The sequence below is a fragment of the Oncorhynchus kisutch genome, unplaced genomic scaffold (genome assembly GCF_002021735.2).
Source record: "Oncorhynchus kisutch isolate 150728-3 unplaced genomic scaffold, Okis_V2 scaffold3147, whole genome shotgun sequence".
NCBI lineage: Eukaryota > Metazoa > Chordata > Actinopteri > Salmoniformes > Salmonidae > Oncorhynchus > Oncorhynchus kisutch.
This window is the reverse complement of record NW_022265092.1, coordinates 63,150-76,214: the sequence shown is the minus strand read 5'-3', so window position 1 is coordinate 76,214 and position 13,065 is coordinate 63,150. Positions and strand designations below refer to the sequence as shown.

General features: G+C 44.2%; 1 protein-coding gene across 1 annotated transcript in view; it reads left to right on the top strand.

The window, feature by feature from the left end:
- The window catches only part of LOC109885809 (AT-rich interactive domain-containing protein 5B), a 114,833-nt gene that overhangs the window by 55,232 nt on the left and 46,536 nt on the right, over positions 1-13,065 (top strand). The window contains exon 4 of the mRNA XM_031820243.1: positions 2,908-3,138. Within this exon, the coding sequence (XP_031676103.1) occupies positions 2,908-3,138 (231 nt within the window). The remainder of the gene's footprint in view (positions 1-2,907; positions 3,139-13,065) is intronic.

Sequence of the window (13,065 nt, the reverse complement as noted above, 5' to 3'; positions counted from 1 at the left end):
GGTTTTTATATCAGCCCTTCCAACCACACCGTCCTCCTGTATTGTGTGTAGTTTGTTTTTACGGTGGTTTTTATATCAGCCCTTCCAACCACACCGTCCTCCTGTATTGTGTGTAGTTTGTTTTTACGGTGGTTTTTATATCAGCCCTTCCAACCACACCGTCCTCCTGTATTGTGTGTAGTTTGTTTTTACGGTGGTTTTTATATCAGCCCTTCCAACCACACCGTCCTCCTGTATTGTGTGTAGTTTGTTTTTACGGTGGTTTTTATATCAGCCCTTCCAACCACACCGTCCTCCTGTATTGTGTGTAGTTTGTTTTTACGGTGGTTTTTATATCAGCCCTTCCAACCACACCGTCCTCCTGTATTGTGTGTAGTTTGTTTTTACGGTGGTTTTTATATCAGCCCTTCCAACCACACCGTCCTCCTGTATTGTGTGTAGTTTGTTTTTACGGTGGTTTTTATATCAGCCCTTCCAACCACACCGTCCTCCTGTATTGTTGTCTATCACTTGTTTTCTTTGGTGCAAATCAATACATTCTCCAGCTCCCCAGAGCTCAATGGAAATATCAATCAATAATAAATCAAAGTTGATTTTGTCTTGTGCACAGGACGGCTAAATGCTTCCACGCTCTTCCTCAACAACATAGTGTTCAATATCAGAGATAAGAAACAGATGATCCTGAGGAGATCTTAAAAACCATCAAATCAATCCTAGGGCAATGATAAAACACGAGACATAAAACACCCGAGCATGTACAATATATACACCGAACAGCACTTCCCCAGAACAGGTGCTGCTCTGTGTGTGAACAGCACTTCCCCAGAACAGGTGCTGCTCTGTGTGTGAACAGCACTTCCCCAGAACAGGTGCTGCTCTGTGTGTGAACAGCACTTCCCCAGAACAGGTGCTGCTCTGTGTGTGAACAGCACTTCCCCAGAACAGGTGCTGCTCTGTATGTGAACAGCACTTCCCCAGAACAGGTGCTCCTCTGTGTGTGAACAGCACTTCCCCAGAACAGGTGCTCCTCTGTGTGTGAACAGCACTTCCCCAGAACAGGTGCTGCTCAGTGTGTGACTATTATCATGATCACCAACCAGGAGGAAATAGATGAACATGTTTTTGTCTGTCTCTGAGCAGTGATAAATACGGATTATTTTTTCCTGACTGACTGGCTGACAGGCTGACTGACTGGCTAACTAACTGAATGGCTGGCTGCCTGACTGACTAACTGACTGGCTGGCTGCCTGACTAACTGACTAACTGACTGGGGGTAGGAGCAGAGGAGAGGAGGGAAAAAGAGAGGAGAAGAGAAGGGGAGGAGGGGAGGAGGAGGGGAGAAAGGGCTCAGCCCAGCAATCAGGCACCATCACAGGTTACACGGCCAGTTTCGTTATGTGATCTGATATCCTGATAGAACATCACCTGATAGAACATCACCTGATAGAACATCTCCTGATAGAACATCTCCTGGTAGAACATCTCCTGGTAGAACATCTCCTGATAGAACATCTCCTGGTAGAACATCTCCTGGTAGAACATCTCCTGGTAGAACATCTCCTGGTAGAACATCTCCTGGTAGAACATCTCCTGGTAGAACATCTCCTGGTAGAACATCTCCTGGTAGAACATCACCTGGTAGAACATCACCTGATAGAACATCACCTGATAGAACATCTCCTGATAGAACATCTCCTGGTAGAACATCACCTTGTAGAACATCTCCTGATAGAACAGATATTGTGGTTAATTTGGGCTCTGGGTGCCATGATGGTGATTGAGCAGAAGGATCTGTGTAATGAGTGAGATGTATCAACGTTGAACCATCTGGCTCTCGTTATATCACAACGGTTTATATCTCAACGGTTTATATCACAACGGTTTATATCACAACACTCAGTTTATATCACAACGGTTTATGTCACAACGGTTTATGTCTCAACGGTTTATATCTCAACGGTTTATATCACAACGGTTTATATCACAACGGTTTATATCTCAACGGTTTATATCACAACGGTTTATATCTCAACGGTTTATATCACAACGGTTTATATCTCAACGGTTTATATCACAACGGTTTATATCACAACACTCAGTTTATATCACAACGGTTTATATATCAACGGTTTATATCACAACGCTCAGTTTATGTGAACCATCCTGGCTGAGAAGTGTCATGTTAAAACAGCAGCTTGGCTCTGTAGTAAAACCTCATATGATTCTCATTTCCCACAGAACTGGACTGGAACACCAGAGACACTGTATCATTATATTAGCATTGTAGTGTCTATAAACTAGGCTCCAGCCTCTGCATCACAGCCTGAGTGGAACAGCCTGAATGCCGTCCAGCAGTATGGAGGGATAAACTCATTAAAACGCTATCTGTATTGTGGTGCAGGTTAATCAAAGCATTGGGTGACTGAAGAGCAGTATAGAAAACAGTGAAGCTGGTTCAGAACCCCAGTGTCTGTGTCAGCTGAGGTGGCACCAATCAGATGTTAAAAACACTTCCTACCTTAATGTGGCGGTCTAGTCAAGCTGATCGGTTCTGCTCACACTTTCTCTGCTGTCACTTCCTGCTACTGCTAGTATGTTCTGCTCACACTTCCTCTGCTGTCACTTCCTGCTACTGCTAGTATGTTCTGCTCACACTTTCTCTGCTGTCACTTCCTGCTACTGCTAGTATGTTCTGCTCACACTTCCTCTGCTGTCACTTCCTGCTACTGCTAGTATGTTCTGCTCACACTTCCTCTGCTGTCACTTCCTGCTACTGCTAGTATGTTCTGCTCACACTTCCTCTGCTGTCACTTCCTGCTACTGCTAGTATGTTTTTTCTTGCTCCCCACCTCCAGCTGTTGGACCTCTCTCTCTGTTAAAGAACATGTCTCTCCTCTGTCCCTCTAGGTGATGACGGGGACCAGAAGCGTGTGTCGGTGCTGTCTTACCCCCAGTATTGTCGCTACCGTTCCCTATTGGCCAGGCTGAAAGAAAGACCCGCCTCTGTCCTCACCTCACAGGTGGTTCTGGCCCTGGGGGGCGTGACCTCACTCACAGACCACACCCACATCCTGTACTGCAGGGACACCTTTGAACACCCCACCCTCATCGACAACGACAATGTCTGTGATGAGTTCGGTGAGTGCCTGAAATATTACTACTGTACTGAAATACCCCTGTTCTGAAATACCCCCCTGCTCTGTCCTGTCAAGAGGTGACACTGTTCTCCACACGGACCCTGCTTGTCATTTTCTGCTTTGAGTAGGCAAATCACCAATGTTAACATGGGCTGATGTTTCCATGGCACTGAGCCCAGTGCCACTGTATGTTACTGATGGTCCACACGATGGGGATGATAGTGCACTAAATAGGGAATAGGGTGCCATTTGGGACGCACTTCCCCTTAAGGGCGGATTAGCACAGCCTGCCTGGTCTCCTTCAGGTCCTCCTGCCTCAACATTCTATAATGCCTTGAGGGCTGATTAACACAGCCTGCCTGCTCTCCTTCAGGTCCTCCTGCCTCCACATTCTATAATGACATCACACAGCTAATGACCTTTAACCTCCAGAACTAAAAAATTCAAACTGCCGTCAGCATAGTTACTGTAACCGTCTGTAAACGTGTTGTTTCTCCAACATGAAGGATGATCCTTACCATGTTAGTTGTGTGTGTTTATTTGTATTGTATAGTGATATTAGCATGTCATTAGTGTGATATTGGTATATTATCAGGTCACCCTCTGGTTAGGTACAGGAGACTAACGGTTTAACCAGGAGACTAATGGTTTAACCAGGAGACTAAAGGGTTAACCAGGAGACTAACAGTTTAACCAGGAGACTAACGGTTTAACCAGGAGACTAACGGTTTAACCAGGAGACTAACAGTTTAACCAGGAGACTAAATGTTTAACCAGATTATCCTCTGGTTAGGTACAGGAGACTAACGGTTTAACCAGGAGACTAACGGTTTAACCAGGAGACTAAAGGTTTAACCAGGAGACTAACGGTTTAACCAGGAGACTAACGGTTTAACCAGGAGACTAAAGGTTTAACCAGGAGACTAAAGGGTTAACCAGGAGACTAAAGGTTTAACCAGGAGACTGAAGGGTTAACCAGGATACTTAACCAGGAGACTGAAGGGTTAACCAGGATACTTAACCAGGAGACTGAAGGGTTAACCAGGAGACTTAACCAGGAGACTAAAGGGTTAACCAGGAGACTAAAGGTTTAACCAGATTATCCTCTGTTTAGGTACAGGAGACTAACGGTTTAACCAGGAGACTAAAGAGTTAACCAGGAGACTAAAGAGTTAACCAGGAGACTAAAGAGTTAACCAGGAGACTAACGGTTTAACCAGGAGACTAACGGTTTAACCAGGAGACTAAAGGTTTAACCAGGAGACTAAAGGTTTAACCAGGAGACTAAAGGTTTAACCAGGAGACTAAAGGTTTAACCAGGAGACTAAAGGTTTAACCAGGAGACTAAAGGTTTAACCAGGAGACTAAAGGTTTAACCAGGAGACTAAAGGTTTAACCAGGAGACTAAAGGTTTAACCAGGAGACTAAAGGTTTAACCAGGAGACTTAACCAGGAGACTGAAGGGTTAACCAGGAGACTTAACCAGGAGACTGAAGGGTTAACCAGGAGACTTAACCAGGAGACTAAAGGGTTAACCAGGAGACTAAAGGGTTAACCAGGAGACTAAAGGGTTAACCAGGAGACTTAACCAGGAGACTGAAGGGTTAACCAGGAGACTAAATGTTTAACCAGATTATCCTCTGGTTAGGTACAGGAGACTAACGGTTTAACCAGGTCATCCACTGGTTAGGTACAGGAGACTAACGGTTTAACCAGGAGACTAACGGTTTAACCAGGAGACTAACGGTGTAACCAGGAGACTAACAGTTTAACCAGGAGACTAACGGTGTAACCAGGAGACTAACGGTGTAACCAGGAGACTAACAGTTTAACCAGGAGACTGAAGGGTTAACCAGGAGACTAAATGTTTAACCAGATTATCCTCTGGTTAGGTACAGGAGACTAACGGTTTAACCAGGTCATCCACTGGTTAGGTACAGGAGACTAAAGGGTTAACCAGGAGACTAACGGTTTAACCAGGAGACTAACGGTGTAACCAGGAGACTAACGGTGTAACCAGGAGACTAACGGTGTAACCAGGAGACTAACAGTTTAACCAGGAGACTAACGGTGTAACCAGGAGACTAACGGTTTAACCAGGAGACTAACAGTTTAACCAGGAGACTAACGGTTTAACCAGGAGACTAACGGTTTAACCAGGAGACTAAATGTTTAACCAGATTATCCTCTGGTTAGGTACAGGAGACTAAAGGGTTAACCAGGAGACTAAAGGTTTAACCAGAACATCCTCTGGTTAGGTACAGGAGACTAAATGTTTAACCAGATTATCCTCTGGTTAGGTACAGGAGACTAACGGTTGGATGCTACTGCAGCAGCTGCTGCTGCCTATAGCTGGTCCTCAGACTGGGATCCCAATCAGACAAGGAGAATAAGAAACAACTTTACAGCACACACAATGGAAATGGATTTCAGAGTGTGTACATGAAGACAGGAACATTTCTGGACTGTGTCCATATTCTGTTTGGAACGTGTTCTGTAGGACTTTGTTGTCATGATAAAGGGAGATGTCAGCAGGGCTTGACAGGCATCTGCATGTTAACTGTCCCGATTGTCCCGATGGACTCCCTCCTGAGGGGTTTAAACAGTGTTTGGCTAGGGGTAACAGAATCCAATGGAACAACTGTGTAAGGACTGATCTCAGCAGTATGAAGTCATTGTTCATGTTACAGAACTTCACCACACGCTGGGGTTCCAAAGAACACATTTAATTCTGGAACACATCAGAGACACCCGTAGGGAATCTTCTTTATCTTCAGAATGATGGTTAGTTGGCTGGAAATCTGCTGCATTTAGAGTAGCCATTTATAGATTCAATGGTTGTAAAGGCGGGGAGAGGTCTCTCCGTAATAAAGAGATGCTCAGATTTTTGACACCACACTCCACAAAGCATGTCCTGCAGCCTCTAGTTTTGTCTTATCTTGATTATTGTCCAGTCATGTTATCGACTGCTGCAAGGAAAGACCTACACTACCGTTCAAAAGTTTGGGGTCACTTAGAAATGTCCATTAAAATAACATCAAATTGATCAGAAATGCATTGTAGACATTATTACTGTTGTACATTTCCTGAACTGAACTGTCAGCTTCATTAAATAGTACCCGTAAAACACCGGTCTCAACGTCAACAGTGAAGAGGCGACTCCGGGATGCTGTCCTTCTAGGCAGAGTTCCTCTGTCCAGTGTCTGTGTTCTTTTGCCCATCTTAAACTTTTCTTTTTATTGGCCAGTCTGAGATATGGCTTTTTATTGGTCAGTCTGAGATATGGCTTTTTATTGGCCAGTCTGAGATATGGCTTTTTATTGGTCAGTCTGAGATATGGCTTTTTATTGGTCAGTCTGAGATATGGCTTTTTATTGGCCAGTCTGAGATATGGCTTTTTCTTTGCAACTCTGCCTAGAAGGCCAGCATCCCGGAGTCGCCGCCTCACTGTTGACGTTGAGACTGGTGTTTTGTGGGTACTATTTAATGAAGCTGCCAGATGAGGACCTGTGAGTGTTACGGCTTTCTTCCATCGAAGGAGAGTCGGACCAAAATGCAGCGTGGTTAGTTCAATACATGTTTAACCTCTTGATCCTACCGATACCGGATCCGGGAGCGTGACTACAGGCTCAGCTCATTACCATAACGCAAAATGCGAAAAAATATTCTTAGAAATATTTAACCTCCACACCTATACAAGTCCAATAGCTCAAATGAAAGATAAACACCTTGTTCATCTACCCAGCAAGTCAGATTTCTAAAAAAATTTACGGCGAAAACACACCACACATTTATATTAGACCACCACCGAAACAAAAGACCTGAGGCGGCCATTTTGTCCCAGAAAATATAACGACGTTATAAAGCATAAAAAGAAAATATAAAGCAAGATTAAAAAATAAATCATTCACTAACCTTCAGATGACAGTAATAGGACATGTTATACAATACATTTTTTTTTCTTCAATAATATGCTATTTATATCCATAAATCTCTGTTTACAATGACGAGATTTTTGAAAAATGCTACTCAAATGTCTGGAGAAATTATGATAGCTCCGACAGATAACGTCAGATAACAAGCAATACACATGACTAAATATACATGTTCTACATATAGTTAGACAGATACACTTCTTCTTAATGCAACCGCTGTGTTACATTTATTTTTAACGTTACAGAATTCGTTCACTAGGCTATAATATGAGGTGGCACTGGATAGACCGGACCGTGCAGGCGCACTGGAGCTCTTGAGCACCGAGCCTGCCCAACTTTACCTGGCTCGATGCCCACTCTAGCCCGGCCAATACGAAGAGCTGGTATGTACCGCACCGGGCTATGCACCCGCACTGGAGACACCGTGCGCTCCACAGCATAACACGGTGCCTGCCCGGTCTCTTTAGCCCCCCGGTAAGCACAGGAAGTTAGCGCAGGTCTCTTACCTGGCGTAGCCATACTCCCTGTGAGCCCCCCCCAATACATTTTTGGGGCTGACTCTTGGGCTTCCATCCGCGTCGCCGTGCTGCCTCTTCATACCAGCGCCTCTCCGCCTTCGCCCGCCTCCAGTTCTTCTTTGGGGCGTCGATATTCACCAGGCTGTGCCCAGGGTCTTTTTCCGTCCAATATTTCCTCCCAAGTCCAGAAGTCCTTCGATCGCTGCTCCTCACGATAAACAGGGGGAGTTGACATTTTTGGGGCTGACTTTCGGGTTTCCTTGCCAACCGCGTTCCCTCGTATCGTCGGCTCCTATCTCCGGCTGCCTCTGCTCTCCTAAGTGCCTCCACCTGTTCCCATGGGAGGCGATCTCTTCCAGCCAGTATCTCCTCCCAAGTGTAACAACCTTAGCCATCCAAAACGTCTTCCCATGTCCATTCCTCCTTTCGCTGTTTCTGCTGTCGCTGCCTGTCACCACGCCGCTTGGTCCGTGTGTGGTGGGTGATTCTGTTACGGCTTTCTTCCGTCGAAGGAGAGTCGGACCAAAATGCAGCGTGGTTAGTTCGATACATGTTTAATGAAAACGAATACGAACAATACAAAACAACAAACGGAAAATGTGAAAACCTAATACAGCCTGTCTGCTGAAATACAAACACACTGAGACAGGAACAATCACCCACAAAACACACAGTGAAACCCAGGCTACCTAAATATGGTTCCCAATCAGAGACAACGAGAATCACCTGACTCTGAGAACCTCAGGCAGCCATAGACTATGCTAGACACCCCTACTCAGCCACAATCCCAATAGCTACTAAACCCCCAATACCACAACACAACACAAAATAACCCCATGTCACACCCTGGCCTGACCAAATAAATATATAAACACAAAATACTAAGACCAGGGTGTGACAGTGAGCCGTCTGTTTCTCAAACTAGACACTCTAATGTACTTGTCCTCTTGCTCAGTTGTGCACCGGGGCCTCCCACTCCTTTTTCTATTCTGATTAGAGACAGTTTGTGCTGTTCTGTGAAGGGAGTAGTTCACAGCGTTGTACGAGATCTTCAGTTTCTTGGCAATTACTCACATGGAATAGCCTTTATTTCTCAGAGCAAGAACAGACTGACGAGTTTCAGAAGAAAGTTTTTTGTTTCTGGCCATTTTGAGCCTATATTCAAACCCACAAATGCTGATGCTCCAGATACTCAATTAGTCTACAGAAGACCAGTTTTATTGCTTCTTTAATCAGAACATCAGTTTTCAGCTGTGCTAATATAATTGCAAAAGGGTTTTCTAATGATCAATTACACTTTTAAAATGATCAACTTGCTAACACAACATGCCATTGGAACACAGGAGTGATGGTTGCTGATAATGGGCCTATGTACTTGGATTAGCGAACACAACATGCCATTGGAACACAGGAGTGAAGGTTGCTGATAATGGGCCTATGTACTTGGATTAGCTAACACAACATGCCATTGGAACACAGGAGTGAAGGTTGCTGATAATGGGCCTATGTACTTGGATTAGCTAACACAACATGCCATTGGAACACAGGAGTGAAGGTTGCTGATAATGGGCCTATGTACTTGGATTAGCTAACACAACATGCCATTGGAACACAGGAGTGAAGGTTGCTGATAATGGGCCTATGTACTTGGATTAGCTAACACAACATGCCATTGGAACACAGGAGTGATGGTTGCTGATAATGGGCCTATGTAGATATTCCGTAAAAAAATCTGGCGTTTCCAGCTACAATATTCGTTTACAACATTAACAATGTCTACACTGTATTTCTTATCAATTTGATGTTATTTTAATTGACAAAACATTTGCTTTTCTTTCAAAAACAAAAAGTTTTTGACCCCACACTTTTGAACCGCAGTGTAGTTAAGCTGCAGCCTGCCCAGAACAGAGCAGTACGTCTTGCTCTTCATCGTAATCAGAGGGCTGATGTAAATACTATGCTGCCAGTCTCTCTTGGTTCAGAGTTGAGGGGAGACTGACTGCATCACTTATTATTTTTATAAGAAACATTGTGTTTAAAATCCCAAATTGTTTGCATAGTCAACTTACACACAGTTCTGACACACACACTTACCCCACCAGAGGTCTTTTCACAGTCCCCAAATCCAGAACAAATTCAAGAAAGAGTACAGTATTATATGAAGCCATTATTTCATGGAACTCCCTTCCATCTCTTCTTGCTGAAATTAACAGCAAACCTGGTTTCAAAAAATAGATAAAGCAACACCTCTCGGCACAACGCATCTCCCCTATTGGACCTAGATAGTTTGTGTGTATGTAGTGATGTGTAGGCTACGTGTGCCTTTTTAAAAATGTTTAATGTAGTTCTGTTCTTGTCTATTGATGTTCTGTATTATTTTTCATGTTCTGTGTGGACCCCAGGAAGAGTAGCTGCTGCTTTTGCAACAGCTAATAGGGATCCTAATAAAATACCCCCCAAAATACCAATTATATGTTAGTAAAATACCATTATCCAAATGTTCAAACAACACCATTCTACATTACTGTACTAAAAACTCCCAGGGGGCCTAGCATTACATATTGGCTTCTGCCTCTCTCCCATACCACCATCCAGATGTGAAGCTCCACACTATTACAGAGAGAGCTGCCTGCCAGGAAGAGCCTTGAGACATAGAGCAGAGTGGGGAGGGAAGGGGAGGGGAGGAGGGGAGGGGGGAGGGAGGGAGGGGAGGGGTTTTCATATAAAAACAACATGTTATTTGGGGTTTCATCCAGTATGTCTGCAGAGTCAATGTTTATTCAGTCGAAATTACAATGCCAAGCTCAAATACCTACATGCCAGATCATTCCCCCAGCATTCATATTCCCATGTAATGATTGTCACTCTCTAGCAAGGGGGGGGGGGGGGGGGGTTATGAAATCAGCCACTGATGTTTCCAGGCAGCCCCCACGATAATAACATGGCTTTAATGGAGGTTCGTTAGAAAGGTTTGTGTCCCAAATGGCACTGTTCCCTACATACAGATAGAATATAGGATATGTTACGGTTTTCTTCCGTCGAAAGAGAGTCGGACCAAAATGCAGCGTGGTAATTTAGATGTTTAATTAACGAATAAACACGAAAATACAAAATGCAGCGTGGTAATTTAGATGTTTAATTAATGAATAAACACGAAAATACAAAAACAAGAAACGGAACGTGAAAACCTAAACAGCCTGTCTGGTGACAATAACACAGAGACAGGAACAATCACCCACAAACACAGTGAAAACCTAAACAGCCTGTCTGGTGACAACTAACACAGAGACAGGAACAATCACCCACAAACACACAGTGAAAACCTAAACAGCCTGTCTGGTGACAATAACACAGAGACAGGAACAATCACCCACAAACACACAGTGAAATCCTAAACAGCCTGTCTGGTGACAATAACACAGAGACAGGAACAATCACCCACCAAACACACAGTGAAAACCTAAACAGCCTGTCTGGTGACAATAACACTGAGACAGGAACAATCACCCACAAACACACAGTGAAAACCTAAACAGCCTGTCTGGTGACAATAACACTGAGACAGGAACAATCACCCACAAACACACAGTGAAAACCTAAACAGCCTGTCTGGTGACAATAACACAGAGACAGGAACAATCACCCACAAACACACAGTGAAAACCTAAACAGCCTGTCTGGTGACAATAACAGAGACAGGAACAATCACCCACACAACACTCAAAGAATATGGCTGCCTAAATATGGTTCCCAATCAGAGACAGGAACAATCACCCACGAAACACTCAAAGAATATGGCTGCCTAAATATGGTTCCCAATCAGAGGCAGGAACAATCACCCACACAACACTCAAAGAATATGGCTGCCTAAATATGGTTCCCAATCAGAGGCAGGAACAATCACCCACACAACACTCAAAGAATATGGCTGCCTAAATATGGTTCCCAATCAGAGGCAGGAACAATCACCCACGAAACACTCAAAGAATATGGCTGCCTAAATATGGTTCCCAATCAGAGACAGGAACAATCACCCACGAAACACTCAAAGAATATGGCTGCCTAAATATGGTTCCCAATCAGAGGCAGGAACAATCACCCACGAAACACTCAAAGAATATGGCTGCCTAAATATGGTTCCCAATCAGAGACAGGAACAATCACCCACGAAACACTCAAAGAATATGGCTGCCTAAATATGGTTCCCAATCAGAGACAGGAACAATCACCCACGAAACACTCAAAGAATATGGCTGCCTAAATATGGTTCCCAATCAGAGGCAGGAACAATCACCCACGAAACACTCAAAGAATATGGCTGCCTAAATATGGTTCCCAATCAGAGACAGGAACAATCACCCACGAAACACTCAAAGAATATGGCTGCCTAAATATGGTTCCCAATCAGAGGCAGGAACAATCACCCACGAAACACTCAAAGAATATGGCTGCCTAAATATGGTTCCCAATCAGAGGCAGGAACAATCACCCACGAAACACTCAAAGAATATGGCTGCCTAAATATGGTTCCCAATCAGAGGCAGGAACAATCACCCACGAAACACTCAAAGAATATGGCTGCCTAAATATGGTTTACCAATCAGAGGCAGGAACAATCACCCACGAAACACTCAAAGAATATGGCTGCCTAAATATGGTTCCCAATCAGAGACAGGAACAATCACCCACGAAACACTCAAAGAATATGGCTGCCTAAATATGGTTCCTAATCAGAGACAGGAACAATCACCCACGAAACACTCAAAGAATATGGCTGCCTAAATATGGTTCCTAATCAGAGACAGGAACAATCACCCACGAAACACTCAAAGAATATGGCTGCCTAAATATGGTTCCCAATCAGAGGCAGGAACAATCACCCACGAAACACTCAAAGAATATGGCTGCCTAAATATGGTTCCTAATCAGAGACAGGAACAATCACCCACGAAACACTCAAAGAATATGGCTGCCTAAATATGGTTCCCAATCAGAGGCAGGAACAATCACCCACGAAACACTCAAAGAATATGGCTGCCTAAATATGGTTCCCAATCAGAGGCAGGAACAATCACCCACGAAACACTCAAAGAATATGGCTGCCTAAATATGGTTCCCAATCAGAGACAGGAACAATCACCCACGAAACACTCAAAGAATATGGCTGCCTAAATATGGTTCCCAATCAGAGGCAGGAACAATCACCCACGAAACACTCAAAGAATATGGCTGCCTAAATATGGTTCCTAATCAGAGACAGGAACAATCACCCACGAAACACTCAAAGAATATGGCTGCCTAAATATGGTTCCCAATCAGAGACAGGAACAATATAAAACCATAAAGAAAACACAAAATACTAAGACCAGGGCCACCCCCCCCACCAGGGCTCTGGCTGCTCCATGCAGACTGGCAGCTCCATGCAGACGGGCGGCTCGGGCTGCTCCATGCAGACGGGCGGCTCTGGCTGCTCCA